Genomic DNA, 27,166 nt, shown 5'->3' on the forward strand with positions numbered 1-27,166 from the left:
CGGAGTCTTCTTCACTTTCCACCAGAGGAGTCGACTCGCACACAGTTCGTGTTTTCTTCAGGCTGTCCGGAAACTTTACGAACCACCATAAGGTGAGCATCTGGGTCCTTAATCCTGACCCCAGCAGCGGGGAATGTAGACACCCCCTAGTGGTCGATAAGGAGGGTGATTTCTGACTTTAAACCAAGCGTGATTGCTGGTTTTCAGCCACTGCAGTCTCAAGTGTAATGGTCCTAGTAAAACGTCCGCCCCGGTGCTCACTTCTTCATATACTACATCTCACGAGTCCGTTTTACATACTGCGGGCTCAAAGTTTTCTGTCCCTTTAAGAAAATTTTGAATGGTTTCCTATCAAATTATATTATTGTTCTGGTTTTCATGTTAATAGTTAGGCTTCATGCACACGACCGTATCCGTTTTGTGGCCCGCAAACCGCGAATCCCGGGCGATGCTGCCATTTTCGTTTTCCCTTCTATAGAAATGTCCATGGCACAGACCTATGGATGTGGACAGAACACGCAGTGCCGTCCGCTTTTTTTGTGGCCTCATTGAAATGAATGAGTCTGCTTCCGATCTGCGAAAATTTGGATCAAAAATACAATCGTGTGCATGAGGCCTTATAATAATGAATATATGAATTATAATGTTTTATGTAATAATAGCTATGTATATATAATATTTCATTTTGTATAGTTTTTATGTTGTTTTTTTTTAGCCCTAAAGGGGTAGTCTGGCCGTTTAGAATGAAAAAATGAGAATATAAATATTAAGATATGAAAATAATACTACTAATAAATTATTGTAAGAAAAACGATATTAATAATAACAACAGATGAGAAAACAGAGGGGATCCCTCTGTCATCTCATTGGCGTAACAGAGAAGTGATCATGGGGTGCCAATGAGTTTCCATGGCAGCCAGGGGCCTACAGATAGAAAACGGGAGGGAATCCCTGTGTCACCCCATAGGCACTACAGGTAACTGATCATAGGGTGCAAATGGGTTTCTATGGCAACCAGGGGCTTAAACTTAGAAAAAGGGGCCTACAGATAGAAAAAGGGAGGGGAGCCCTCTGTCACCGCATAGGCACTACAGGTAACTGATCATAGGGTGCAAATGGGTTTCCATGGCAACTAGTGTACAGATAGGAAAAGGGAGGGGATCCCTCTGTCACCTCATTGGCGTAACAGAGAAGTGATCATTAGGTGCCAATGGGTTTCCATGGCAGGCAGGGGCCTTCAGATAGAAAACGGGAGGGAATCCCTGTGTCATCCTATAGACACTATAGGTAACTGATCGTAGGGTGCAAATGGATTTCTAAGGCAACCAGGGGTTTAAACTTAGAAAAAGGGGCCTACAGATAGAAAAAGGGAGGGGATCCCTCTGTCACCCCATAGTCACTACAGGTAACTGATCGTAGGATGCAAATGGATTTCCATGACATCCAGTGTACAGATAGAAAAAGGAGCCTACAGATAGAAAACGGGAGGGGATCCCTCTGTCACCCCATTGATGCAACAGAGAATCGATCGCGGGGTGCCAATGCTTTTCCATTGCAGCCAGGGGCCTAAAGATAGAAAGAGTGAGAGGATCCCTCTGACACCCCATTGATGCAACAGAGACGTGATCGTGGGGTGGCAATCGGTTTCCATGGCATCCAGGGGGTTATAGTAGACGCCCAGGTCTGCCATCTGCCTATGCCTAAGAGGACCTAAACACTGACAGGCATAATATGCTGCAATACAGAGGTGATCAAGTGAACACATAGACAAGAGCATTATCAGGACAAAATAAAATGTGTAAAATATGTATTATAAAATGCTCAAAACTATAAAAAATAATGTGTTCTCCTACAATAGGGTACAAAAATATACACATAATTGATGTCACCTCAACCTTGACAACCAGAACTATAAACCTAACGCATTCTTTATCCTACATGGTAAACTGCCCCAAAAATGGAGCAATAGTGTTGTTGTTGTTTTTTTTATAGAACTATTTTTATTGTGCAAAAGTAGTAAAACATAAAAACTCTAATGATGCTATCATCGTAATCATGCCAACCCCAAAAATAAAATTAACATGTCATTTATACCATCTGGTGAACGGCATAATAACCCAATATGGTGGAATTGCATTTTTTTTTAAAGTTATAATTTATATGGTCCCTAAAATGGTGCTGGTAGCAAAAAAAAAAAAAAAAAAAAAAAAAAGATACCACACAAAAGACCCGGCATTCATACCTCTAGGTCGATGGAAAAAATAAAAAAGTTACGGCTCTTGGGATGCAGCGATGAAAAAAAAAAAAAAAAGGGCCAAAAACAGATGAGTCCTTAATGATTTAGGAACATTTGCATATTTGTGATTTACCTATTAAAAAATAAAAACTATCATGTGGATGAGCCGGGGAAAAAAAGGAGCGCCTCCTCGCTCCTAAAGAGGAGGGGGCCGGTAGGAGCATGTTCCTGGCTGTCATTGCTCCCTCCATTAGTCTGGGTGCTGTCTGGTTTCCAAGATATTACCACACAAAGCTGTGAATTATGTTGTCACTTCCAAATCCAGATAATTACCGCGTGCAGGCGATTTCTGTCCAGAATATCACAGGAAGGTTGGACAGAAAACCTAAAAAGCAGAAGCCTAGAAAGGATCAACTCTCCCATAGAGAAGAGTAACTTCTTCTCTAACAGGGACCAGGTACCTCCATTCTTGGGATCGGCGGGGGGTCCGAGCAGTCGAGCCCCCTCCATTGGATATTGAGTCTGGTCCATAGGCCATGGAGTCTTTTTGCAGGAAAAGCTGCAAAAACGCCAAGACGGTTATTATAGGAACCATTATAAACTGGCCATACACATTAGCAGGGACGGACTGGCTAATGCCCAGGGGGCCACCCTCCTTGTCCAGGTACATAACGATCTGATACTCTCAGCATTAATTAAAGTTAGGAGCATCAGGTACTTATCCCCCTGGCCAGCTAGGTGCTCTCCTGAATTCAAGCTGCGCTGTGGTATTTGGTTCTGCTGGGGCGGTACTTTACACTATTGCTGGCTCCGCCTTCTTCTGTTGTCCCTGCCTACTTGTAGCTTGTGTTGTCCCTGCCTACTCGTGTTGCTCCACCTTTTGTCAATTTGGACTCGCCTAAGACTTGGGGCCACTTTTAGTTTTTTTTCCAGGGCCACATTAAGTTCCCGGTCCGCCCCTGCACATTAGATATCGATTTGATTTCCGCAGGACTGGTGGCAGAGGTTTAGGGATAAAAAGGTGGGTCAGAGTTCAACATGCCTGATCCTTTAGTTCTCAGCGAAGATAAGTCACCACCAGAAGTGTCCGGAAGCAGCTGACTCTCCTCTCTGTTAACCCCTAAGTGACCAGTTTTGACCCCTAAGTGACCCTGTTTTGGGAAAAACAGCAACACCGCCGCTGACTTTTTGAGTTATAAATTTTGTGGCGTTCATTTTTCAGTATAAATAACATGATAGCGCTATTCTCTGGGTCAGTACGATTACAGTGATACCAATTTCATTAACATAGGTTTTTATATGTTTTACTACATTTACACAATAAAACTTGGAAAAAAAAGTTTTTGCAACGCCACATCCGAAAATCCATATTATATATTTTTTTTCATTCTATGGAGCTGTGTGAGGGCTTGATGTTTGCAGGATGAATTTTAGTTTTCATCGGTATCATTTTGGGGTATATAGAACAAACAGCAAAACAGGCATTTCCTTTTTATTATACCTTACACCGTTCAGGGTAAATTACATGATAATTGTGTAGTGCAGGCCATTATGGACACAGTGATACCAAATATGTGGAGGGGATTTTATTTTTCATTTATTATAACTTTATGTAAGTTTTTCTATCCATTTAATAGCTCCACGAGAGGTGATCTTTTGATCACTTCTATAATACACTGTAGTGCTCATGCAGTACAGTGCATTACACTGTTAGTGCTATACTGACAGGCACTGCAGGCAAGCCTGGGGGCTTCATTTGGCCCCCCAGATTGCCATGCGAAGACATTCCCGGGGTGCTGATAGAAGATAGAGAGAGCCCCCTCCCTCTAAACTACTTCGATGCCGCAGTTACTATTGAGCATCTGAGCTGTTAGAGTGCCTGGATTGGCACTTCTATCAATCCATGACTTTAGAACAAGAGTCTGGCTCCCATTCTCCGCCGCACGGGTCCCCATAAAAAGGCTGTGGCCTCTCCTTAGGCCTGTTAGTGATCGCATGCGTATGGGTGGTCACTAAGAGGTTAAGAACACATTCATGCTAAGCCAAGCCAAGTGTGCATGTGTATAGAGGATCCGGAAGACAATTTTATGTTTATACATGTAAATAGAAAAGATATACAGACAGATAGATAGAATAGACAGACAGTAAGATATTAGATAGATAGATAGATATTAAATATTTGCATGAATACATAGATAGATACATAGAAAAGATAGACAGACATAGATATTAGATAGATAAATAGATAGATAGAGGTACAAGCCCAGAGAGAGCAGACTGTGCCAGCAGTGCGACCAGGAGGCCGTGGAGGATGAGGCTCATTTCCTGCTGCGGTGCCCCAAATACTCAGCAGTGAGGGAGACTAATTTCAGGAGACTGTCTGATCTCTGCCCAGACGTCACCTCCATGGAGGAGGAAGAGAGACTCTCCATACTGCTGGGGGAAGAGGAGAACACAGCGGCCACAGCAGCACAATATATTACTGCCTGCCATGGACTGAGAGGAGCCTGATATACTATGGACTCCTATACCCCCACCCTGTATATGTCCCCCCCCCCCCCAACCCTACCCAATTATTTCCCACTTGCTTTGGCAATGCTAAAATGTACAGTATTTAGTCCTGCCAATAAAGCTTATTTGATTTGATAGATAGAAAGATAGATAGATAGATAGATAGGTGATAGATAGATAGATATGAGATAGGTGATAGATAGATAGATAGATAGATAGGTGATAGAAAGATATTAGATAGATATGAAATATTTGCATGAATACATAGATAGATAAATAGAAAAGATAGACAGACAAATAGATAGACAGAAGAGATAGATAGATAGATAGATAGATAGAGAGATAGATAGATGTGACACGGGATCTCCATGCAATCAATGATTCCTTTGTGACTTCTTTTCTCTTCTGTAGATGTTATTATTGTTTCCTGTCCTCTGAGATGGGACGCGCCGTTTGTCCCTTTAAGAAATTGACATTTCTGCCGTTCCCTGATATCAGGTCGGTTCCCACAAGTTCCTGTATTATTTTGGCAAGGATGGCGCCCACAGTCCTGTACACACTGACACAAAGCCCACCCTGCGCCATAGTGTTATCTCCGGAGCAGTGAGACCTCGTGCGGGGGCTCATTACACTAGACCGCTGTGTTCTGCAGATGTCTCCTCTTCTCTCCTCTGGGTGATTCTGGGTGAAGTGAAAGGGAGAACAAATGAACAATAGACGTGCGCAGAACAGATCTGCCGGGTAAAAAGTTCTACCGCAAGGGCGACTTCCATATTCTTGTCCATTTTGCGGACAAGGATAGGACATGGGGGCAAATGACACACTCTAATACTGACTTATTCCTAAATAAATAATTGACATCAACAACATAGTGGAGGAAATGGCCGCTGTGCTTTATTAAGGGTCACTTAAAAATATTTTACAACCATACGTTAAATAAATAAATGAATTTTAAAATACCATCATAACCGATACCATAAGGCCAATAATAAATTAACCATATAAAGACCAAGATCCACTGAGCATGAGCTGAGCGACACTACCCCTCTAATAAAGCCCAGCGACAGGTGACACAGTGAAAAAATAGGGGATGGGGGGGGGGGGGGGGTGGGGGGTGGGACGCTGGTCAGCTCTTCAGGCACTTCTGAGCCAGCTCCGCCGAACCTGGAAATATAAAGGGGAACAGATTCCCGCCGATAATCCAGCAACGAATCAGGGAGCTGGAAATCTCCCCCAGCAACAAGCAGCAACCAATCAGCTGCCTTCTTGACACGCAGCAGCTGATTGGTTGGAATGCAGGTAAGACATCTCTGAGGTGATTTTACCTGTAATAGAAAAAAGGGCGGGAAAAGAGATACAGGGAAGAGAAACAAGGCCCCTAACAACCTTTAACTTTCTGCCTACCAAAGGTGTCATTGCCCCCATGTCTCCCCCCAAGCTAGACGCTCTGGTGGGGTAAATTCATTTGTGAAGGAGTGAAAAAAATGGCGGCAGGCTCTCTGCCTGAAATCCGTGTTTTGCGTGTTTTATCTGTGCTTGTGCTGAATGTTGGGTCCAAAGCAGCGGTCACATGGCATGTGGCCACCCCCAGCTTGACTGTTTTGGAGGTGGCAGCCAACAGGGTCCACTGTTTACAGACTGAATCCATTGTCAGTGGGGGGCACAGAACCGAGGCGCTCTGCTAAGAAACTAGAGGGCTTGGGGTTTCCTACGTCATAACCAGCGGCGTAGCTATAGGGGGTGCAGAGGTAGCAGTAGCTACCGGGCCCAGGAGCATGAGGGGGCCCAAAGACCCTTGTGCCACATAAGAAGACACCGGTATTATAGAAAGTGCATGCTGGTCCAGTTACACCTCTGGCTGGAGGGAAGGGGTTAGGTCAAGAATTTGGCATGGGGGCGGGGGGGCAGTTTCAATTTTTGCCTCGGGCAAGCACGAAGGCTATGAGCTTCCTGCCCCTGACCACAAAGCACTGAAGGACGGGGGGCCCCAAGCTGAACTCCTGCACCAGGGTCCATGAGCCCTATAGCTACGGCCCTGGTCATAACCACGCAGATATCGTATTTTAGAGATTAAGTGGCCGTGTGAAATGAAGCTGAGGATTTAAAGCTGTGTATCAGCAGAACATCCTTTAAATAAAAAAATTCTGTCTGCCTGGAGCTACCACTAGGGGGAGCTCATTGCATATCCCATTATAAAGTTACCATTAGGGCTCATGCACACAAACGTATGTATTTTGCGGTCTGCAAAAAATGGATCCGCAAAAAATACGGATGACGTCCGTGTGCATTGCGTATTTTGCGGAACAGAACAGCTGGCCCCTAACAGAAAAGTCCTATCCTTGTCCGTAATGCAGACAATAATAGGACATGTTTTATCTCTTTGCGGAACGGACATGCGGAAACAGAATGCACACGGAGTAACTTTCTTTTTTTTTTGGCGGACCCATTGAAATTAATGGTTCCGCATATGGTTCACAAAAAGCACGGAACGGAAAGAGAATACATTTGTGTGCATAAGGCATTACAATAAGGCCCCTTTCACACAAGCGTGATTTCCGCGCGGGTGCAATGCGTGATGTGAGCGCATTGTGTCCGCACTGAATCCTGACCCATTCATTTCAATGGGTCTGTGTACATGAGCGTGTTTTTTTCACACATCAGTTCTGCGTTGAGTGAAAATCGCAGCATATTCTATATTCTACGTTTTTCACGCAGCCCTGGCCCCATAGAAGTGAATGGGGCTTCAGTGAAAAACGCATTGCATCCGGAAGCAAGTGCAGATGCGATGCGTTTTTCGCGGATGGTTGCTAAGAGATGTTGTTTGTAAACCTTCAGTTTTTTTATCACACGCGTGAAAAACGCATCAAAACGCATTGCACTCGAGCGGAAAAAACTGAACGTAATCTCAGACAAACTGACCGGAGTTGCTTGCACTGAAAGCACCCTGAACGCATCCTGACCTAACCCGTCCTGCTCGTGTGAAAGGGGCCTTAGTGCCGCTAGATACCTGGCCTGTACTCGACCTGCAATAGATTTTAAATTTGTTTGATAAAGGGGTCAATTACATCCAATTATTAAGCGTCTCAATCCTAAACCGGATTAAAACACACAATCCGAAATGACCTTTGCGTAGGCGTGAAAAGCAATGCTCTCTTTGAAATCGTAACAAAGTATCAGGCACTGTTTACCTTTTACAACAATGTTCTGGGACTTTATTTGTATCCATAGCGGATAATATACTATTGTGATTATAGATTTGGTTTTTGATGCAGTGCAGTACCTACCATAACCACCAGGGGTGACACTAGTCAACTGATATAGAAAGCAAAAAAAAATGTTAAAAATGTTAATAGTTTCTGAATCTTGCATTTCACAAAGCTATGATTATACACAGCGACTGTAGCTTTAACATGCAGATATCATTTGTATAGAGGATGAAACAATCCCTGTAAATGCAGCCTGCAACATAGGGACAGACATCTTGGCCAATAAGGTTCAGCAGAGTGCAGTGCCTTTGCAGATCAGTTGTTAAGTGCACCGAGGGCGGGCTCAAGCCATTGTGTGCACCCCTGCTCCTCCTGCTTTCGCTGTCAGACCCTCCCTCTTCTTCGTGATTGGCAAGTCTAGGTTGCAGAACAGTCGTCTTGCCAATCAAGAAAGAGAAGGAGGGGTTGAAGCAGGAGGAGCAGGGGTGCACAGAGTACCCGCCGTCAGTGCACTTAACTGTCCAGTTGCATGTGGATTAGGCCGCATTCAAACATATGTGGATTTTCACGGACCATGGTCCGTGAAAACCTGTCCTAGGTGCACGAGCAGGTGTGAATGCGGCCTTAAAATAACTTTTTCTCGTGAATGAACCAACAGATCGCTATGTATCATTATACTCAGCTGAGCAAGTCCTACAGAGAAGAAGGCATGATGGCGCCTGGTTTATCGGCAAATTTCCTTGTGACAGACTCCATTTAATATGAACACAACAGCATTTTAAAGCTATGGACCAGTGCTATATAAGTAATGTATGTACACAGTAACTCCCCCAGCAGAATAGTGAGTACAGCTCTGGAGTATAATACAGGATGTAACTCAACATCAGTATAAGTAGTGTATGTACACAGTGAGTGCAGCTCTGGAGTATAATGCAGGTTACAGGGGTATAATACAGGATATAACTCAGGATCAGTACCGGATAAGTAATGTAATGTATGTACACAGTGACTGCACCAGCAGAATAGTGAGTGCAGCTCTGGAGTATGATACAGGATGTAACTCAGGATCAGTACAGGATAAGTAATGTATGTACACAGTGACTGCACCAGCAGAATAGTGAGTGCAGCTCTGGAGTATAATACAGGATGTAACTCAGGATCAGTACAGGATAAGTAATGTGATGTATGTACACAGTGACTCCACCAGCAGAATAGTCAGTGCAGCTCTGGAGTATAATACAGGATGTAACTCAGGATAAGTAATGTATGTACACAGTGACTCCACCAGCAGAATAGTGAGTGCAGCTCTGGAGCATAATACAGGATGTAACTCAGGATAAGTAATGTATGTACACAGTGACTCCACCAGCAGAATAGGGAGTGCAGCTCTGGAGTATAATACAGGATGTAACTCAGGATCAGTACAGGATAAGTAATGTAATGTATGTACACAGTGACTCCACCAGCAGAATAGTCAGTGCAGCTCTGGAGTATAATACAGGATGTAACTCAGGATCAGTACAGGATAAGTAATGTATGTACACAGTGACTCCACCAGCAGAATAGGGAGTGCAGCTCTGGAGTATAATACAGGATATAACTCAGGATCAGTACCGGATAAGTAATGTAATGTATGTACACAGTGACTGCACCAGCAGAATAGTGAGTGCAGCTCTGGAGTATAATACAGGATGTAACTCAGGATCGGTACAGGATAAGTAATGTAATGTATGTACACAGTGACTCCACCAGCAGAATAGTGAGTGCAGCTCTGGAGTATAATACAGGAGAAAACTCAGGATAAGATGTAATGTATGTACACAGTGACTCACCTTTTTATATAAATTCTTTCACACAATTCTGTGTTGTCTGAATGTCAAACTTGCTCCTGACATCAAAATACCGTATAAACACAGCTGGATACATAAACCTGCAGACACCACAAGTAACAAATGTAGGGGATGTAATTACTATTGTGTGAGCCAAGTGACTGCACAAGCATTTGATAATCATATCAGGGACTGATCAGATTCATCAAAAAGAAAGGGGAGCTATGGGTGGGGGTTAATAGGAGGCAGCGGGTTCTAAAACACTGAAGCACCTGAGCCACAATGTGACTTCTATACCAGGGTCCCCCAAACCTCAGTTACTATTTATAATACTGCTGCCCTCTTAATAATAGCGGAGTCTGTGGGTACCAACCTCCATTATGGTGCCGGGTTTTACCTTCCGGGACAAAAGGGCCTGTTGTTTGCTATCCACACCTTTTCCATATGCCTCGGGCCAATTCCTCCGGAGAGGGTAGTCATGCAGAGATTTTTGCCACCCAGGGATAGGGACCACATGAGTTGCCTCTAATGGGAAATGTGTAATACTTAATTTCTCCTGTGGTGGCGCTGCAGAGAAATTGAACACTTGGTCTGAAGTCCTCCAGAGATTTCAGTCGATCGCTGTGATCACCGAATGCAAGGTGTTATTGACATATTGTTAAGGCCTCCTGCACACGAAAATGTGTGCGCCCCGTGGCCGTGCTGCGGCCCGCAAAATGTGTGCCGCAATGCAGGAACACCGTCCGTGGGGCAGCCGCAGCGGATCGCGGACCCATTCACTTTAATGGGTCAGCGATCCAGCCGTTCCGCAAAAGGTATGACATGTTTTATCTTTTGCGGAACGGAAGCGCTCCGTAGCAGAAGGAGAAGTGTCTGTACCTTTTATCATTGAGCACATGATAACAGATTTGCGTGTTTTGCAGGCTGTTATGCGGTAAACAGTCCTGACGTGTAAAATAGACAGCGTTCCTCTGTGCTTCTCGATAATCCTCCCAGGTCCTGGGACATTGTGACACTATTTTTAATCCAAATAGAAAAACATCTTCTCAGTGGGTGGATGCATGTGTGCGGTGACACTGGGCGGGTGATGACACAAACCATGTTGATGTGAGGACAATACAATGTTTGTGTTCTACATGGTAATATCAATTGTTGGGGAGGATTAATTAAGAGTCACCTTACCCCAAATACACCCTTGTTTGCCGACTCCATCAGAATCTCACCCTAAGGGCTCATTCACACGAATGGCCGTGTGCATTCCGCATCACGGAGCGCTGACCCATTCACTTGAAAGGGTCCGCAATCACGGAGATGCGGAACAGAGGCACGGATCGGAACCCCATGGAATGCTTCCGTGGTGTTTCTGGACGTGCCTCCGCACCGCAAAAAAGTAAAGCATGCACTACTTTTTTGCGGTGCGGATCGCGGACCCCATTCAAGTGGATGGGTCCGCGATCCGCATGCGGCTGCCCCACGTGCGCGGGTACGGAGCCCTTAAGTTCGTGGGCATGAGCCCTAAACAAAATATCTTGTGAAAACCAGCATAACGCAGATACCTGGGAACAAGGATTAGAAAAGAGGTCCCAAAAACAGCACCAATCTTATCCATGGCTGTGAATGAGCTGTAGCACCTGACACAGTCCATGGACAAATATGGCGCTATTTCTAAAAACCAAGCAGGTCTTTTGTTTTTCTGAATCCCAGACGATATTAACTGCCTGAATAAAGTACGTTTAAAAACATTTAATCCAACAGTTAATTTGAATCCCAGACAACCCCTTTATAAGATTTCACAGAAGAGGTCATACAGTCACCTCTTTGTATGAAGCTTGGCTCAGTCTTGGGAGATGGAAATGTAAGATAATATGTCTACATATTTACTTATGGCGGGATGTTGTCAGTGTTGACTCTTCTGCACCTGTAGCCCATAACTTGCTGTCACTTAGGAGTTATGGACACCTTTGGATCCTTTTTTTTTTCTATTAGTCTACATATATTTTTGGCTTAAAAATCAAGCCAAAAAGGCCACAAAACCTTGTGTAAATACATCCTAACTAGGCTGGGTCTCCAACCAGAATTGCCTACCTGGGATCATTATAATCCCATATAGAACCCTACTTAAAAGGAAGGCTCTGGTAAAATGTTTTTATCTGCCCAGGGTACCCCAAATAGACCATATTTTTCACTTGTATACTTGTATTTCATGTCATGTCATGTTTTCTTCCCGTGTTCTCAGCATCACTGCATCCTGGCAGGATGTTTACATGAAGAACTTCCTGTTTTCATTGGCTTCCTGATAGGTTTTCTAAACAGTCCTAGCATGTTTTGCTCTGTCATGTTTCGCAGGGATTTCTACATTGTTCCCACTGCTATTGAAATGTCCCCTACACCTCTCCTCGTTAGCTAGGTGGAGTAAGCCCTGTGAAATATTACATAGCAAAGCTCTGTTAGAAAAGTTACAGAACCCAACAAGAAGCTGAAGAAAACAGGAAGTTCTGTATGTAAACATCCTGCCAGGCTGCAGTGATGCTGAGAACAGGGAAAGCAAAATGTCCACATATTAAATAGGCACATGAGGAAAAATATGCAGTGTTTGAGTTACTCTGGGCAGATTTTAAAAATAATTATAAAGCTAGAGAACCCATTTAAAGTTAATCAAGATTTCAGGCTTAGGCTCCAGAACTTTGTGAGCTGCATAACAGTCTGCAGTAAGCTCCTTAGCTCCCCCTGGTGGTGGCTGCAGACAAGTAAAGAGTATTTAAAGTGTGACATTTGTGTATTCTTAATCATTTGATTTAGAGACTGATCTTTCATAAAAATGAAACTTCCACATTAACTTGTTGTTTGCACGCAATAGGTAATGATAGACTCTTCTACACACAACCTTGTTATGCCCGCGTATCATGAAGCCCATTTTTCATGGACAGACTTATTCTGCACTGACCTGTACCCTACATACAGAGACCCATCACCAGGTAAGGTGCCTTGTTTATATCTCATTTCAATCATAAATATATATGAAAAACTCGTAAAGATGTCCTCCTTACTATATGATATCATAAGAGGGAACACAGCAGCTTTTATAAAGTATCTTCTGAACATCAAAGATGGGGGCCAGGGCTGGACTTGTCCACCATAGTACAAGAAGATCCTCCAGTTAGTCAAGGATTGGTCACGTACTGGGACCCAAAGGTCTAGCAGAAGACAACCCCACGTGGAGGTGACTTTGGAGCCAATCAATTGCCTCTAGAGTCTATTACTTAATAATTTCAAATAACCTACTAGATCTTATTGAGATGGATACTGAGGTGGAGCTTCAAATCCCATTCCCACACTGATGGGAACGAACCAAGGGACATCTCTTACTGGATAATGAAAACCTTGGACAACTTTATTTGGGCACCAAATCATGAATCACTGGCCTAGAAGCAAAATTAAAGATGTTTGTCTACTTTTCATAACCCTTTTTTGTTAGACGGTTCCTCCAAAAAATAATCACAGTTTGGCCCACAAAAGGATCCCCCAGCAAGGCCAGCAATCATCTGTAATCTGCTGGTGATCCAGCAGCAACAGTTCAATTTCAGTGCACTGCCTCCACAGGGGAAATTGAGTATTACAGATTGTACCCATTGAAATCAATAGATTTCATCGTTATGTATGGCCGTGATGGGTCCTTCAGAGAGGGAGACACTCTATGTAGCATCTGCTCAGGCTGATATATGTCAAGGACCATGTTCATTTGCTGTGAGTATTTGAAAACTGGTTTTATAAACTGGACAATCCGAGTCACCAGAGACTGGGTCAGTAGAGCTGTGCATTTTGGACTGAAACACCCGACCATGGGACATCTGGGACTGCTGTTTAAACCCCCAGTACAAGGATATAAACTCCTAGTGGAAAACCGGAACTAGTGCGCTAACTCAGTGAATACCGTAAATACTAACTCAAAGCCAATGGCCACAGGTGATCAGGACTTGATGCCTTGGACTAGATGACTGAACATATGAGATTGCTCCATTGAGCCACTTGGAAGAATGACTGTAAGGCAATAGACACAGCCAACTGGTGCTCCAAGTCACTGACCAGCTGGGACTAGATCACTAACCCCTGGACAAACGCCATTGCTTAATAAATCAATTTAACACATGGAATATGAATTTTAACCCAATGGACACAATAAACCACTGGACAGCTGGGACTAGAATACTCACCCGTAGACATCAGAGACTGATATAGTAAACCTCTTACCACCAGAAAAAGGCTATGTTTGCCAATTTTCACAACCACCTGGTGCTCTAGACCACTGGACAACCCTTAGACTCCAGGCATTGATACACTTAAACTATGAACAGCCGAACACCGGGGACAGAGGCTCTACGCCCTATAGACACAATCAAATGGGCAGCACACTCCTGGACACGAAGGATTAAGATACAAACCCCCAAACACCAGAGACTAGTACAGTCACTGAAAACCAAGAATAGGATAATGGACACCATCAACTGGGACTCACTGGACATGTAGGGTGACAATAGAAGCCATTGTACTAAGCCACTGTCCCCACATCGTGGGAACTGGTAGTCTCTGAAGAGGTTTCGACTGGTGGATTTATTAGCCCTACTTCAATTTTACTGTCATTTTGTAGATTTCTTTTAGATTAATATATTTTTGTTAGGATGAAATCATTTTATATTGTGACTGTAATTAGTAGGTTTATATTAATGTCTTTTCTAGAGACTTTTAGATAAAATGTAATGACTAGTGTTGATCGCAAATATTTTAATCGCAAATTTTTATCGTGAATATCGGCACTTCCAGAATTTGCGAAGATGTAGAGTATAGTGCTATTTCTTCGTAATTGCGAATATTCTAGATTTTTTATTATCAGTAACCTCGCTGCTTCTTGCTTGTGGGCCAATGAGAAGGCTGCAATGTCTTTGTCACAGATCAGCAACATCCCTAGCAACCAATAGGAAAGCTGCCTGCCCCTTACTATATAAGAACCTCCCCAGCAGCCATTTTGTGCTGTTTTTTTTGCAGTTGTGAGAGAGAGCAGTGACATTGCTGCGCTCTGTGCTTTGCTGAGTCATCTGGATCCATATTCAATTGCATTAGATAGTTAGTTAGTTAGTTAGTTAGTTTAGTTTAGTTTAGTTAGTTAGTTTATATATATAATACAGATAGTTAGTGGGAGATAGTCAGTGTAGGTTATATCCTGAGATAGTGCAGGGTGTTAGGTAGTGTGATAGGGATTACTGTACTGTGCATTTTCTCCAGTCTCAGGAAACTTCTAGCAGCTTGAAAAATGCACCAAAAGTCAGCGACGCCTGTATTGCACACGCATATTACATCGCCAATTTTTGCAATTAAGAATGACTGGAGATCACGAATTCTAGAATTTGCAAATTTATGGAGAATATTATGCCAAAAATGTGGGAAATATCGCCAAAACGAATATTGCATATGCTGCTCATCACTAGTGATGACATTATCTTTATGTTTGTGCACATTGATTTTGGTCAATCCACATGGGAAATGTCTATATTTCACTGTATACTGGGTGTATTCCCATGTCCTGTTTGTAATTTATTTTAGCCAGGGAGTCTTTATTGAGCACATTCCCCTGGACCTCCACTATGTTCCCACCCGGTAGATGCAAGGGAGCCTTTAGTAATCTCCCCCACCATTCACCTTGTAGGCCACAAGCAATTTTTAGGCTGCGGCCTTCCACACACCCACTCCTATAAGTGGCTACAAGACAACATCAGGTGGAATCTTGGTCCATCAAATGGACTCAGATACAAAATAGGCCAAAGGGCCCCCATATATCACACATCACTCCTAATACTGGTCTTCTCCTGCTACAGGGCCCTATAGTTAGGCCAGTGGCTTCTGCCATCTTGCTTTTTGCATTGTTTTTTTTGGCCATGCATTACTTGAAGTATAAGGAATGACCTTTAGGAAGTTCCTTCACAAGCTCTTCTCCAGCTTGCATCAAAGACTTCCAGACATTGCTGTGCCAGTCTTTGAGGGCATGTCTCATCAGAACCTACCTTGTTATTTCTAGGTTATTTGCATACTGTACCATCAGATAGGGTTTAATTATATGTTCTGTGAAGACTGGCGCATTCTTGGAGATCCATGTGGTGATTTGGCAGCTGGCGACATCTTATAAGCTCCGGATCTTGGCCTACAGCCCAGGTCAGGTTCATCAGTCAGGTAGCCAGTTCTTAAAACATGAAATCTATGACAAAGCCTGCCAGTAAGGACCCACTGGTCGCTGTCCCACTCATGGCTCATTAGTGGAAATAACTATCATTCCTCCGCCATGATTAGGAGTTGCTGTTAATTAGTATGCAGGCGTCATTCCTTCTTAATGTAGCTACATACGCCGCACTTCCCGGTTCAGCTTGTTAATGTGGATGGAAAATAATTGCAGGGTTTTCATTTTTCACTTATTAACATAAAATTATCGAATAATGATTTAATTAGGGCATCACTGGAGGCTAAATGTAAAGAAAATTAAGACTTTTCAGTATATCTTGCGAGAAGAAGCCTTCAGAAAAATTACCTTCATCAGGACCAACCTTTAAGGTGTGCGACCTGTGCAGTTGCAACCCCCCACTCCACTGAAGGGGGTAGCAAGGATGGTCTAGTACCTGAGGCTTGTGATCACCACGAATCGTGATATTAAAGGAGTATTCCAGTAGTCACTTTATAGGGGATCACTATAAGATCGGTGGGGGTCAAACCGCTGGGACCCCCATAAATCACGTGCCCCCCTGTATGAATAGAGTGGCAGTCGCCCATGCACGCTATCACTCCATTCATCTCTATGAGACTTCTAAAGATGGCGTTTGGCTATCTCCAACTGGAAGATGGAGCCGCAGCACACATGCTTGACCACCTCTCCATTCGAACTGAGTTGTCGTACCCCCACCGCTCTAACAGTTATCCCCTTAACGTATTGTTACTAAAATATCCCTTTAAATCGTTTTTCTGGGAGTACATTATTGATGTTCTGTCCTCAGGATGGGTCATCAATATCTGATTGGTGGGGGTCCAATCATATATCAGCCATTCCGGTGAGCACTGCGACCTATTCCTAGGCCATTGACGTCACGTTCATTGGTCACATGGTCTAGGCACAGCTAGGTCCCTTTCAAGAGAGTTGCAATACCAAGCACAGCCACTATACAATGGACGGCGCTGTGCTCATTATGATCACCCAAGCACCGGCTTCTTCAAACCGCATGTCCATGTTGCCGCTAGCAACCTATCACAGTGCAGCTTTCTTTTCATATTCTGCGCTGTGATTGGGTGCTATGGGCAAAAAGGGCAGTTTACACTAATCTGCCCAATTGTATAGCATAGTAGTTAGGTTACTTTAAAGGCTATCTATACCTCCTGGGGCAATTTTTTTATGATTGCATTTTATGCATTTTGGACAAAAATCATCTCTAAATTACTAAAAGGTCATAAACACTTATTTAGGCCACATTCTTATTAGTAAGATACGAATTGAGCTACAATGAGTGTTTATAAGCTCAGAGATCAGAGATAAGGAGCCATCAGCTGAGCTGGCTGACAGAACAGAGAGAAAATTCAGATCCTGCTACTAGAGAAACTCAAGTCTGCACAAAGACAGTGGTTCAAAAATAAAATTTTAATAAAGACCAACTGAAAGTGATTTTTAGCTCAAAATGAGTACAATGCAATAATAATAAATAAATAAATAAATAAAATGACCCCCAAAGGTGTACATAGCCTTTAAGTATGGAACTGTTACTTGTTTACTGTATTGTGTATGGAGGATATTGTGTGGCCAGCAAAGCTTCTGCTCCTCTGCCCATAGATTATGCACCCGCACTTCCTTCAGCTCATTAAGAGTCAGCGTTTGTCCTAAGCAATAGGTTTCTAAGCAATAGGTTTCTTAGTGTTCTAAGTTCGTGAAAAGCTTTCCATTCTTTTATCTTCCCGTGTACCGACCTCTGTCTGTTTACCGTATTCTGATCCTCCGCTGCCTGACAGGACATGTCTGTTATCTGTACTACTTCTACTCTGCCTGCCCTGACCTTGGACTCATTCCTGCTTTGCATGGACTCTAATAGCCCTGACCTCTATTCTGCCTGACTCCTCAGGGCCCTACACCTGTGCCTCTGTCCCCAGTGGGTCAGATGTGAAACACATAGAGACTACTCTAGGACGTACAGACCTGGTGGTTCCCCTGCAGCGGAGTTCAGATCCGTGTATAGGGCGGGGTTAAAGAGTGAATTCCAGGGAACTGCCAGGATAAAGCCCTTAGGATTAGCCCTATGCCAATTCTGTTGGTTAACACAGTGGTTCCACAACTACTACTGTACTTTGAGTTTTACAGCATTTTTTAAAGAAATTTTTTTTTTTCATTGTCGTTTTTTATATAAAATAAGCCAAAAAGAATGCAAAGGTCTTATGTGTGAGCAGGTGTTATCAAATTAGCTCTTTTGGAGAAGCAAATAACTACAAAATAATCAGGAAAAATACATGCTCTCCCCATATTTCAGTGCAGCCCCATTGCCTGAGCAGCCCTATGCAGAAGCCCACTTTGTCCTGCTTTGCCAGATTTTTTATTTATTTTTTATGAATTGAAAACAGTCATTCACTGTTACAGTCAGTGAATGAAAATGTCTTTTTTTTACTGACGGAAAACCTATCCATCTGCCAGAAGTATATGAGATAATCCTCTAAAGTGATAGTCAATATCACCATTACTGTAGTTCATAACGGGTATCGCTAGAGAAGAGGTCTGTATATTTTATACTAAAGATCCAGTATGGACAGGGCAGACAATGTAAAATGTAAAGTCTATTCATGTTAGTTTGTGTGTAGTACTGCCTGTCAGCACGTTCCCTACTGGGTCACCGCATGGATGAGATCACAGCCAGCTAAAGGGAGAGCTGCTTTAACCTGCTCTCTCTCAGGCTGTATAGCAGCTAGAGATACGAGACAAGTCGTGTTTTAAGGCTGACATTCTCAGAAATTTAAACAACATTGGTGATACCTGCAGATCTCATTCCCGACCTAATTTCTAAAAAATTCAATTTCTGGCTGTATGTCAACTAGCATTGCAATCCCGGTCTTGTTTAAAAACTTAGAATGTCAGCCTTAAAACAAGACCTTAATACAGTTTGAGACAGAGCCATAAGGAGCAAGTAGGTGTCTGATACCTCCTTGGCTACGTACAAATTAAATAGGGCAAAGACCTCTTGGCGGTAATACCAGCTAGGTTGGGGGTATACTGACCAGGTGGTAACTCTGTGTGGCACTGCTACTATTATTTTTAAAGTGTCTGGTGGTGACAATGAGGTCTATTATCCAATTGCATTGATCTTGAGAAGAAACTATTGCTAAACATCCATCCAATCTCTGTGAGAGAGTTTCTGCAACACTTTACGATATGGATGTGTCATGTCTTGGTCATTGGGCTGAGCAGTCTTATGCGCTGATGTTCTCTGTTACCAGGAAACTAGTAGATAATATTCTCTTCCCATTACTAACACATCTCTAATTGCTAGTCTGTCATTAGCATCATAGCTCTTCTGCATTAATCATCTTACTGTCTGGACTTGCAGATATATTTCGGGGTTTTCCCTTATAGCAAATAGGCAAATGAGCAAGGCAGGCCCAAGCAAGCAAATACCAAGGTAACATTGAAACCTTTCCACTAAATATCTGGCTGCGGACTTCCTAAGGGTACATTCAGATTGTGCAGTTGTGCTGCGGCAGCGCACCACAGGTGCGACGTCAGCCAGGGGCCCCTTTAATATGTTAATAAAAGTTTAAAGTTTGTTGTGACGCCAGTTGTATTTCAGCAATGAGGGACTGGGTCCCTCTAAATAGGTGGTGTTGGTGGTACCTAGGTGTAGGAATGCCAGGGTGGTGTAAGGGTTACCTATAATGTCCATTCAGGTGTGGCTGTGCACGTGTCACGGTGCTCCTACCTGGATATCCTGGAACCCCAGGCGTAGTTGTCCGCAGTCATGCAAATAAAGGGTGGTTAGTTGAGGGATTGCAGAAATGATGGAGTCCAGACTTTTATTAACGTTGAAAATGGCGTTACTTGAACAAACTTGCATTAGGAAACAATCTTCCAGCTTTATCTTAGTTACCAAGAGGTTTTGGCTTAAGTTTTGGCAGGCAAACACATTCGGCTCTGCTACATCTGTCTCTCTTTCTTTGACTCTGCTGACTCTGCTGTGCTAACAGATTAAATAGAAAATTGTCCTTTCTGCTAAACATAGCTTGGTAGTCTGACTCTTTATCTCTGCCTTAGTATCTTTAGATTTACCTTTCTTTTCGTCTCTGTATCTTTATTCTTGTCTTTATTCAGCGAATCTTTACTCTCAACTCTGGAGGCATTCAGCTCTGCTAGCTGGAACACAGCCTCCCCCTTGCAGGGGGTACACTCAACTAACTCTAACTAACACCTCCCTCTCTAGAGAGTGCTAGAATGGATAGAAGGTTCCACTCTAGGAAAACTAGCTCTGCCATCTGCTGGTAGATCAGGTACATTACACTTAAACAGTTGCATTACAGGGAAAAGAATATGCATATTATACAGGACCTGGCAAGTAATATATAAGATGACATTGGGTCAACCATAGGCGATAGTAGGGGGCACAAAGAGGTGGTAATACCACTCTGGGGAATTACACAGTTTTTGCCAAGACCCATTTAATCTGTTTTTCACCATGAATTGCAATGGTTTTCGGGTTCCTGGCTACATAGTACTTACAGTTGTAACCAAAAAATTGAAAAATTGTGCATCCAATAAGTGCAAGGTTCAAAATCAAGTGTTTTTAGGAGCCGGACTGGAATTTATTGTCTCGGGACGCCAGTCCATGAGAACAGTTCCCGCAGAGGTGCTGCATCGGGACCGGTGGCCTCCTTTTGTCCTTGATTAGCCAAGCCCTAAACAAATCTTAAGATAAAAAAAAACTAAGCAACCTTGCAAATCATCTTCAGTAGAAAAAAATAAATAAAAATACAGTTTTGTGTATACAGCTGCTATCCCAAACTATGTGTTTCCATGGTAACAGGAGGTCACTTTAACCCCTTTCCCCTTGTATGTAATTTGGCCGTTAGTGACCAAGTAATTTATTTTTTATTTTTTCATTACCACCTTCCGAAAGCTATAACCTTTTACATTTCTCTGTCAATGCAGCCGTATGAGGGCTTTCTTTTTTGTGGGACAAGTTGTGGTTTTTAATGGCACAGTTTGGGGGTACATATAACTTACTGTTTTATTAACTTTTTCTTAGGGTGGAATGGAAAAGTTTTTATGTTATAAATTTTTCGTCTTTCATTTTTCAGCATAAAAAACACAACTTTACTCTCTGGGTCAATACCAAATACATAGAGCTACTTTTGCGCAATAAAAACAATTTTTTTTGTGTGACGACTTGCAGGTATGATTTGGGGATACATAACACTTCTTGATTGCTTTTCATTCAGTTTTTTGCTGGCAGAAAACAGCAATTCTGACCTTTTTTATGGTGTTCTCCATACAGGATAAAATGACATGATAAATGCGTAGTGTTGGTCATTACAGGTGTGGAGATACCAAATATGTGGAGGGGATTTTATTTTAGCAATTTTTTCTATTCAAAATAAAAACATTTCAATGGAAAAAGGTGTATATTTTAACTCATTTAATAAAACTTTTAAAAACTTTTTTAACCATTTAATACTCCCACAAGGGGACTTTAATAAGCAATCTTTTGATTGCTTCTATAATTCTCTGTATTGCTTATGCACTGCAAAGAATTATACTGTCATTGCTCTTCTGACAGTCACCAGCAGGCTACACCAGAGAGGCACAGCCTGCTGGGATCCACTGCAGGCAGGGCTGGGGCTTTCATTAGATTCCAGCCTGCCGAGCACAAACATTGGCACCCTGTGATCACATTAGTGGGGTGCTGACAGTAGGAGACAGATGGAGTCCACCATAGCTGCTTAGATGCTGTGGTCACTATTGACCGCAGCATCTAAAGTGTTAAATGGCCCGGATTGGCACTTCTGCCGATTCGGGCAGTTAGAGCAGGAGGCCAGCTCTCATGTGATGTGTCGGTCATTAGGGGTTAAGATACTATCCACAACCTCTTCTCTCAGTCAGTACCACAGAAGAAAACTTCTTGGAGCTGCTAATAGACAAGGTTTTCTGGGACTTAGCTCAGGGTAGGTCATCAATATCAGATCAGTGGTGGTCCTACAGCCAGCACATTCACCGATCAGCTTGTTTGGGCACTATACAGTAGATGGAAGGGGGTGTGGGGTGTCGGACCCGACTCACCAATCTGATAGTGATGATGTATCATGTGGATAGGTCATGAATATTTAAGTCTTGGTAACTGTCTTCTTTCTTGGTAACTGTATAGACATTTATTATAGAGTCTGGTCACTGTTTTCACGTCCTGTATCTCGTTCTCATCAGATGTCCCTTCCCAGTGGTCGTCTCTACCCCCAGAACATTGGACCAAGTACCAGGTGTGTGAATGGCTTCAGTACTGCTGTGACAACCACAAGCTGGACGCCACCTGTATACCCTTCGCCCAGTTCAATGTGACCGGCCTGGAGCTCTGCAACATGAGCAAAGAAGACTTCACAGATTCGGCAGGAGCCTGCGGTCATTTTCTCTACAGTCTTCTGCAAGAAACTCGAACACATGGTAAGAAGGAACTTACACTGAGCAAAGGAGGCCCCCTAAGAAAAAAGAAAACTAGGGCGTCTCATTCCACCACCACTGTCCTATTTGGGGGCTGGAGGTCAGCACTTTTACCACCCCTCTCATTTAGGAGATGAGGGTTAGCATGACCATTAATGTTAGAGGGCTATCCCCATCTCGACATTTATAGCAAATGTACAGAAAGTTCCATACATGTCTGATGGATCTGGGTTTCACTTTTGGGACCAGAGCCTCTCGAGAACGGGAACCCCGTCTTATGACCACTGGGAACGGAGATGTGTTTTCTCTCCATTCACTTCTATGGGAGTTCCATAAATAGCGCAGACTGTGGGAAACCAAGTCATGCCCACTTTCTGGAAAAGTTGAGAGAGTGATGGCAAATGCCCAAATTTTAACTAAAAAAATTGCAACTTTTGTATGCCAGTTCCCGGGAAAAGCCATTGATAAATTTCCCCCATAGAGTTAAATGAGAACAATCTGGCTTAATGCAGCCACCACTAGGGGGAGCCTCTGTCACGGATGTTCCCGTGAGAGGTGCCAGGAGATAAGTGAGACTGGCAACACGTGGTTTGATCTGACAGGTTCCTTGTGTTCGTGTCTGTGTTGTTTCTGGTAATGGCCACACCCTTTGCCTAAGGCGTTGCTAATGTGGTCATTTAACCATCCCTATTTATTGTGGCTTCTCCCACCATGCTGTGCGGTTTATAGCTTCAGTCTTGTTGTGGATTGCTGGTGCTTGGATCTCGGCAGCGTTCCTGTGCTTCCATAGGCATTTGAAGTTAAGTGTCTCCTTCCCCTGTTTATTGTTGGTGTTTTCTTGTTTTGTTCTTTTCCCTGCCATTCGTGTTTTGGCCTGAGGGAGACTCCTGTTCTTCCTACCGTTTGGAGGAACAGGTTGTCTCTTGTCCTGGCATTAGTACCAGGATACTACAGGGTGAGTTAGGACTTTAGGTTCCTGTGTATGAACCCAACTGCCTCTGGGCTCAGTTCATACTTGCAGTCAGTCAGGACTTTGATTAGGGTTTCTCTAGGAGGTGACCGGCTCCTTTTCCTAGCTACCAGGCCTTTTCCCCTCACCCCCTTTCCCCCCTACGTTCGTTGTGGGTTTCCCTCCCAAAACGAAGCGTGACAGCCGCTTGTGCTGAATGTATTATGTGGCATAGTTGCATCGAAGCTCAATCTTCAAACCTATATGACCTTCTTAACATATCTTCTCTGTTTATTTCCCTCCCCCAGGCATTCCATTACTTACTGGTTCAGAGGAAGTGCCGCCCCCACAAAGCGCTGACCGTAAGTGACACAACTTGTTTGGGGTTCTTAGAAATTTTTTTTAGTCTTTTCTACTCTAAGCTGAGAAAAACTGGTATGACTTGTATTGTAATTTTTTTTGTTTGCTTAAAGAGGAACTGCCACCAGTCTAGATAGGGTTTGAAAGTCCTTAGAATTCCTCTGTTAATCCCCCTGGAAATGTATGTATAAACTGACAACTGGATGCTACCGTTCCCCTTGTCAGTAGAATGTTTTCCTATAGGGACACATCCCCGTTGACAAGGGGAATGTTAACATTAGTTTGTAAATTTATTAATACATTTCCCAGAGGAAGAACAGAGGAATCTCCCAATGCATGGGTGATGTATTGCACGTCTGTTTGAGCCATAAAAGCTTTATTCACATATTCCTTATATTTTACAGGTAATGATAAAGTATTCTTAAAATCAGAACCGGTGAAACGAAACCGAGCCACCAACCAGCATCGACATGGTAAGACCGAGCGCTCACCTCTGCCAAATGTCCCCACCAAAAAGTAACATACCTGTCCAGTCTTTGATAGTGATGACCTATCCTTAGGGTGACTCCTGACGCCCCCACCGATCAGCTGAATAAGGGGGGCTGCGGTGCTCTGACATTCGCCTTGTCCCCGTCATTATCCGGCCTATGGCTCCATACATTTAGGAGCGGCTGTGCCTAGAATAGCAGCCCCACTCGAATGATGTGGATCTCATCAAAGTGCCATCAGTCAGCTGAACGGTGACAGGAGTCAGACCCCCACCAATCTGATAACAATAGACCATCAATGTTAATGGTGTCTTCCAGGGGAATCCATTTTCATTTTAAAACAAGGGGCAGAATAGGTTAAAAGTCAAAAATAATACTCACCCCTCACCAATCCCCCACCGCTGCCATTCCTGGTCCGGTCCATTTTGCTGGTCAGCTAAGGGGGGGGGGGGGGGGGGGTTACAGCTGCAGCCAGGGATGCTCAAGCTGCGGCCCTCCAGCTGTTGTAAAACTACAACTCCCACCATGCCCTGCTGTAGGCTGTCCAGGCATGCTGGGAGATGTAGTTTTGCAACAGCTGGAGGGCCGCAGGTTGGGCATCCCTAGGCTAAGCCATTTCCTATGTGTTCAGCCCAGGAAAAGGAAGCCGAGAAAAGCAAGGATCAGTGAGGCTGGGAATGATATATATATATATATATATATATTATTATTATTTTTTTTACCCATTCTATCCCTGTGACTTTTTTTATTTTAATAAATGATCCCCAGAAAATCCCTTTAATGGCATTAATAAAAAGAACACCAGACCACCAGCTTTATTAAATCAGTTTTCCGGAACTTTTATACTGATGACTTATCCTCTGGATAGGGATCGGTGGGGGTCTTACACCCGGGACCCCCGCTGATCAGTTGTTTGAGAAAGCACTCGCAGTAGCGCCAGGTCCTTTTACAGCTTTGCCTAGGTCATGTGATGTCACGTTCATCGGTCACATGTCCTGAGCCCAGATAGTGAATGGGGCTGAGATGCAATACCAAGCACAGCCGCTATAGAATGTACAGCGCTGCACTTTGTGAGCTGAGGAAGGCTGTGGCGCTACTGTGAGTGCCGATGCCTTCTCAAACAGCTGATCGGTGGGGGTCCCGGGTGTCAGACCCTCACCAATCAGATACTGATGACCTATCCAGAGGATAGGTCATCATCCTAAGGCTTCTTTCACACGGGCGAGTTTTCCGCGCGGATGCGATGCGTGAGTTGAACGCATTGCACCCGCACTGAATCCGGACACATTCACTTCTATGGGGCTGTGCAGATGAGCGGTGATTTTCACGCATCACTTGTGCGTTGCGTGAAAATCGCAGCATGCTCTATTTTGTACGTTTTTTCACGCAACGCAGGCCTCATAGAAATGAATGGGGCTGCATGAAAATCGCAAGCATCCGCAATCAAGTGCGGATGCGGTGCGATTTTCACGCACGGTTCCTAGGAGACGATCGGGATGGAGACCCGATCATTATTATTTTCCTTTATAACATGGTTATAAGGGAAAATAATAGCATTCTGAATACAGGATGCATAGTACAATAGGGATGGAGGGGTTAAAAAATAAATAAAAATAATTTAACTCACCTCATCCACTTGTTCGCGCAGCCCGACTACTCTTCTGTCTTCTTCTTTGCTGTCCAGGAGGAAAAGGACCTGTGGTGACGTCACTGCGCTCATCACATGGTCACCATGGTGATGGATCATGTGACGGACCATGTGATGAGCGCAGTGACATCACCACAGGTCCTTTTCCTCAAAGAAGAAGAAAGAAGAGAAGCCGGGCTGCGTGAACAAGTGGATGAGGTGAGTTAAATTATTTTTATTTTATTTTTTTAACCCCTCCATCCCTATTTTACTAAGCATTCTGTATTCAGAATGCTATTATTTTTCCTTATAACCATGTTATAAGGGAAAATAATAAAATCTACACAACACTTAACCCAAACCCGAACTTCTGTGAAGAAGTTCGGGTTCAGGTCTGGGTACCAAACATGCTGATTTTTCTCACGCGCGTGCAAAACGCATTAAAATGTTTTGCACTTGCGTGGAAAAATCGCGCATTTTCCCGCGACGCACCCGCATCCTATGCGGCCCAAATCCATGACGCCCGTGTAAAAGAGGCCTAAAAGTCAGAGAAAACCCCTTTAATTTCCGTTTAAATCCTTGGAGGAGAAGTTAGCTACTTCCTGATCTCACTCGTGAACTACACTTCCCAGTCTTCCTTGTTTTTCCACTGATAAAACTTTATCACCCTACAGGCTATAGACACAGGTGAAGGATATGCTCTGTATAAAGCCTCCTGCACACGAACACGAGCAATATGGTTGCATTGCATTAGGGTTAGAATGCTAAATTGATAGGGTCATTTCATGCGCTTGTGTGCATGCGCCATTAGGGCGGCACAGTGGTTACTACTGTTCCTTTGCATCTGGGCCAGGTCGGCCACCTTCCCCATAGAGGTTGTATTTTACGTGTTTGTCTTCTTCAGGTGGCTTTTCTTCTATGTTCCAGGCGTGCACAATTCTCATTTGTGGGAATTCCTTCGTGATCTTCTCCTGTCACCTGAGCAAAATGATGGCATCTTAGACTGGGAGGATCAGGAGCAGGGAATCTTCCGCGTGGTGAAGTCCGAGGCGCTGGCACGCATGTGGGGCCAGAGGAAGCGCAACGACAGGATGAATTACGAAAAGCTCAGTAGGGCTTTGAGGTGGGTACTGGCCATACGGAGTAGTCCATATGTTTATAAAGAGCATAGATGTGTAAAGTTTACGGACCACCAATCATCTGACCACCCCTTCCCATACTATGCATAACCTCTCTTGGAAGCCCATAAATTTTCAA

At 43.6% G+C, this 27,166-nt stretch overlaps 1 protein-coding gene across 1 annotated transcript in view; it reads left to right on the plus strand.

Moving 5' to 3' along the window:
• Window positions 1-27,166, plus strand: part of LOC122920730 (ETS-related transcription factor Elf-5-like) — a 32,116-nt gene continuing 4,950 nt past the window's right edge. Inside the window, exons 1-6 of the mRNA XM_044270442.1 lie at window positions 1-92; window positions 12,640-12,757; window positions 22,255-22,488; window positions 23,743-23,796; window positions 24,199-24,267; window positions 26,837-27,032. Coding sequence (XP_044126377.1) covers window positions 12,643-12,757; window positions 22,255-22,488; window positions 23,743-23,796; window positions 24,199-24,267; window positions 26,837-27,032 — 668 coding nt within the window. The 5' untranslated portion in view covers window positions 1-92; window positions 12,640-12,642. The remainder of the gene's footprint in view (window positions 93-12,639; window positions 12,758-22,254; window positions 22,489-23,742; window positions 23,797-24,198; window positions 24,268-26,836; window positions 27,033-27,166) is intronic.

Source organism: Bufo gargarizans, chromosome 10, assembly GCF_014858855.1.
Source record: "Bufo gargarizans isolate SCDJY-AF-19 chromosome 10, ASM1485885v1, whole genome shotgun sequence".
Classification (NCBI taxonomy): Eukaryota; Metazoa; Chordata; class Amphibia; order Anura; family Bufonidae; genus Bufo; species Bufo gargarizans.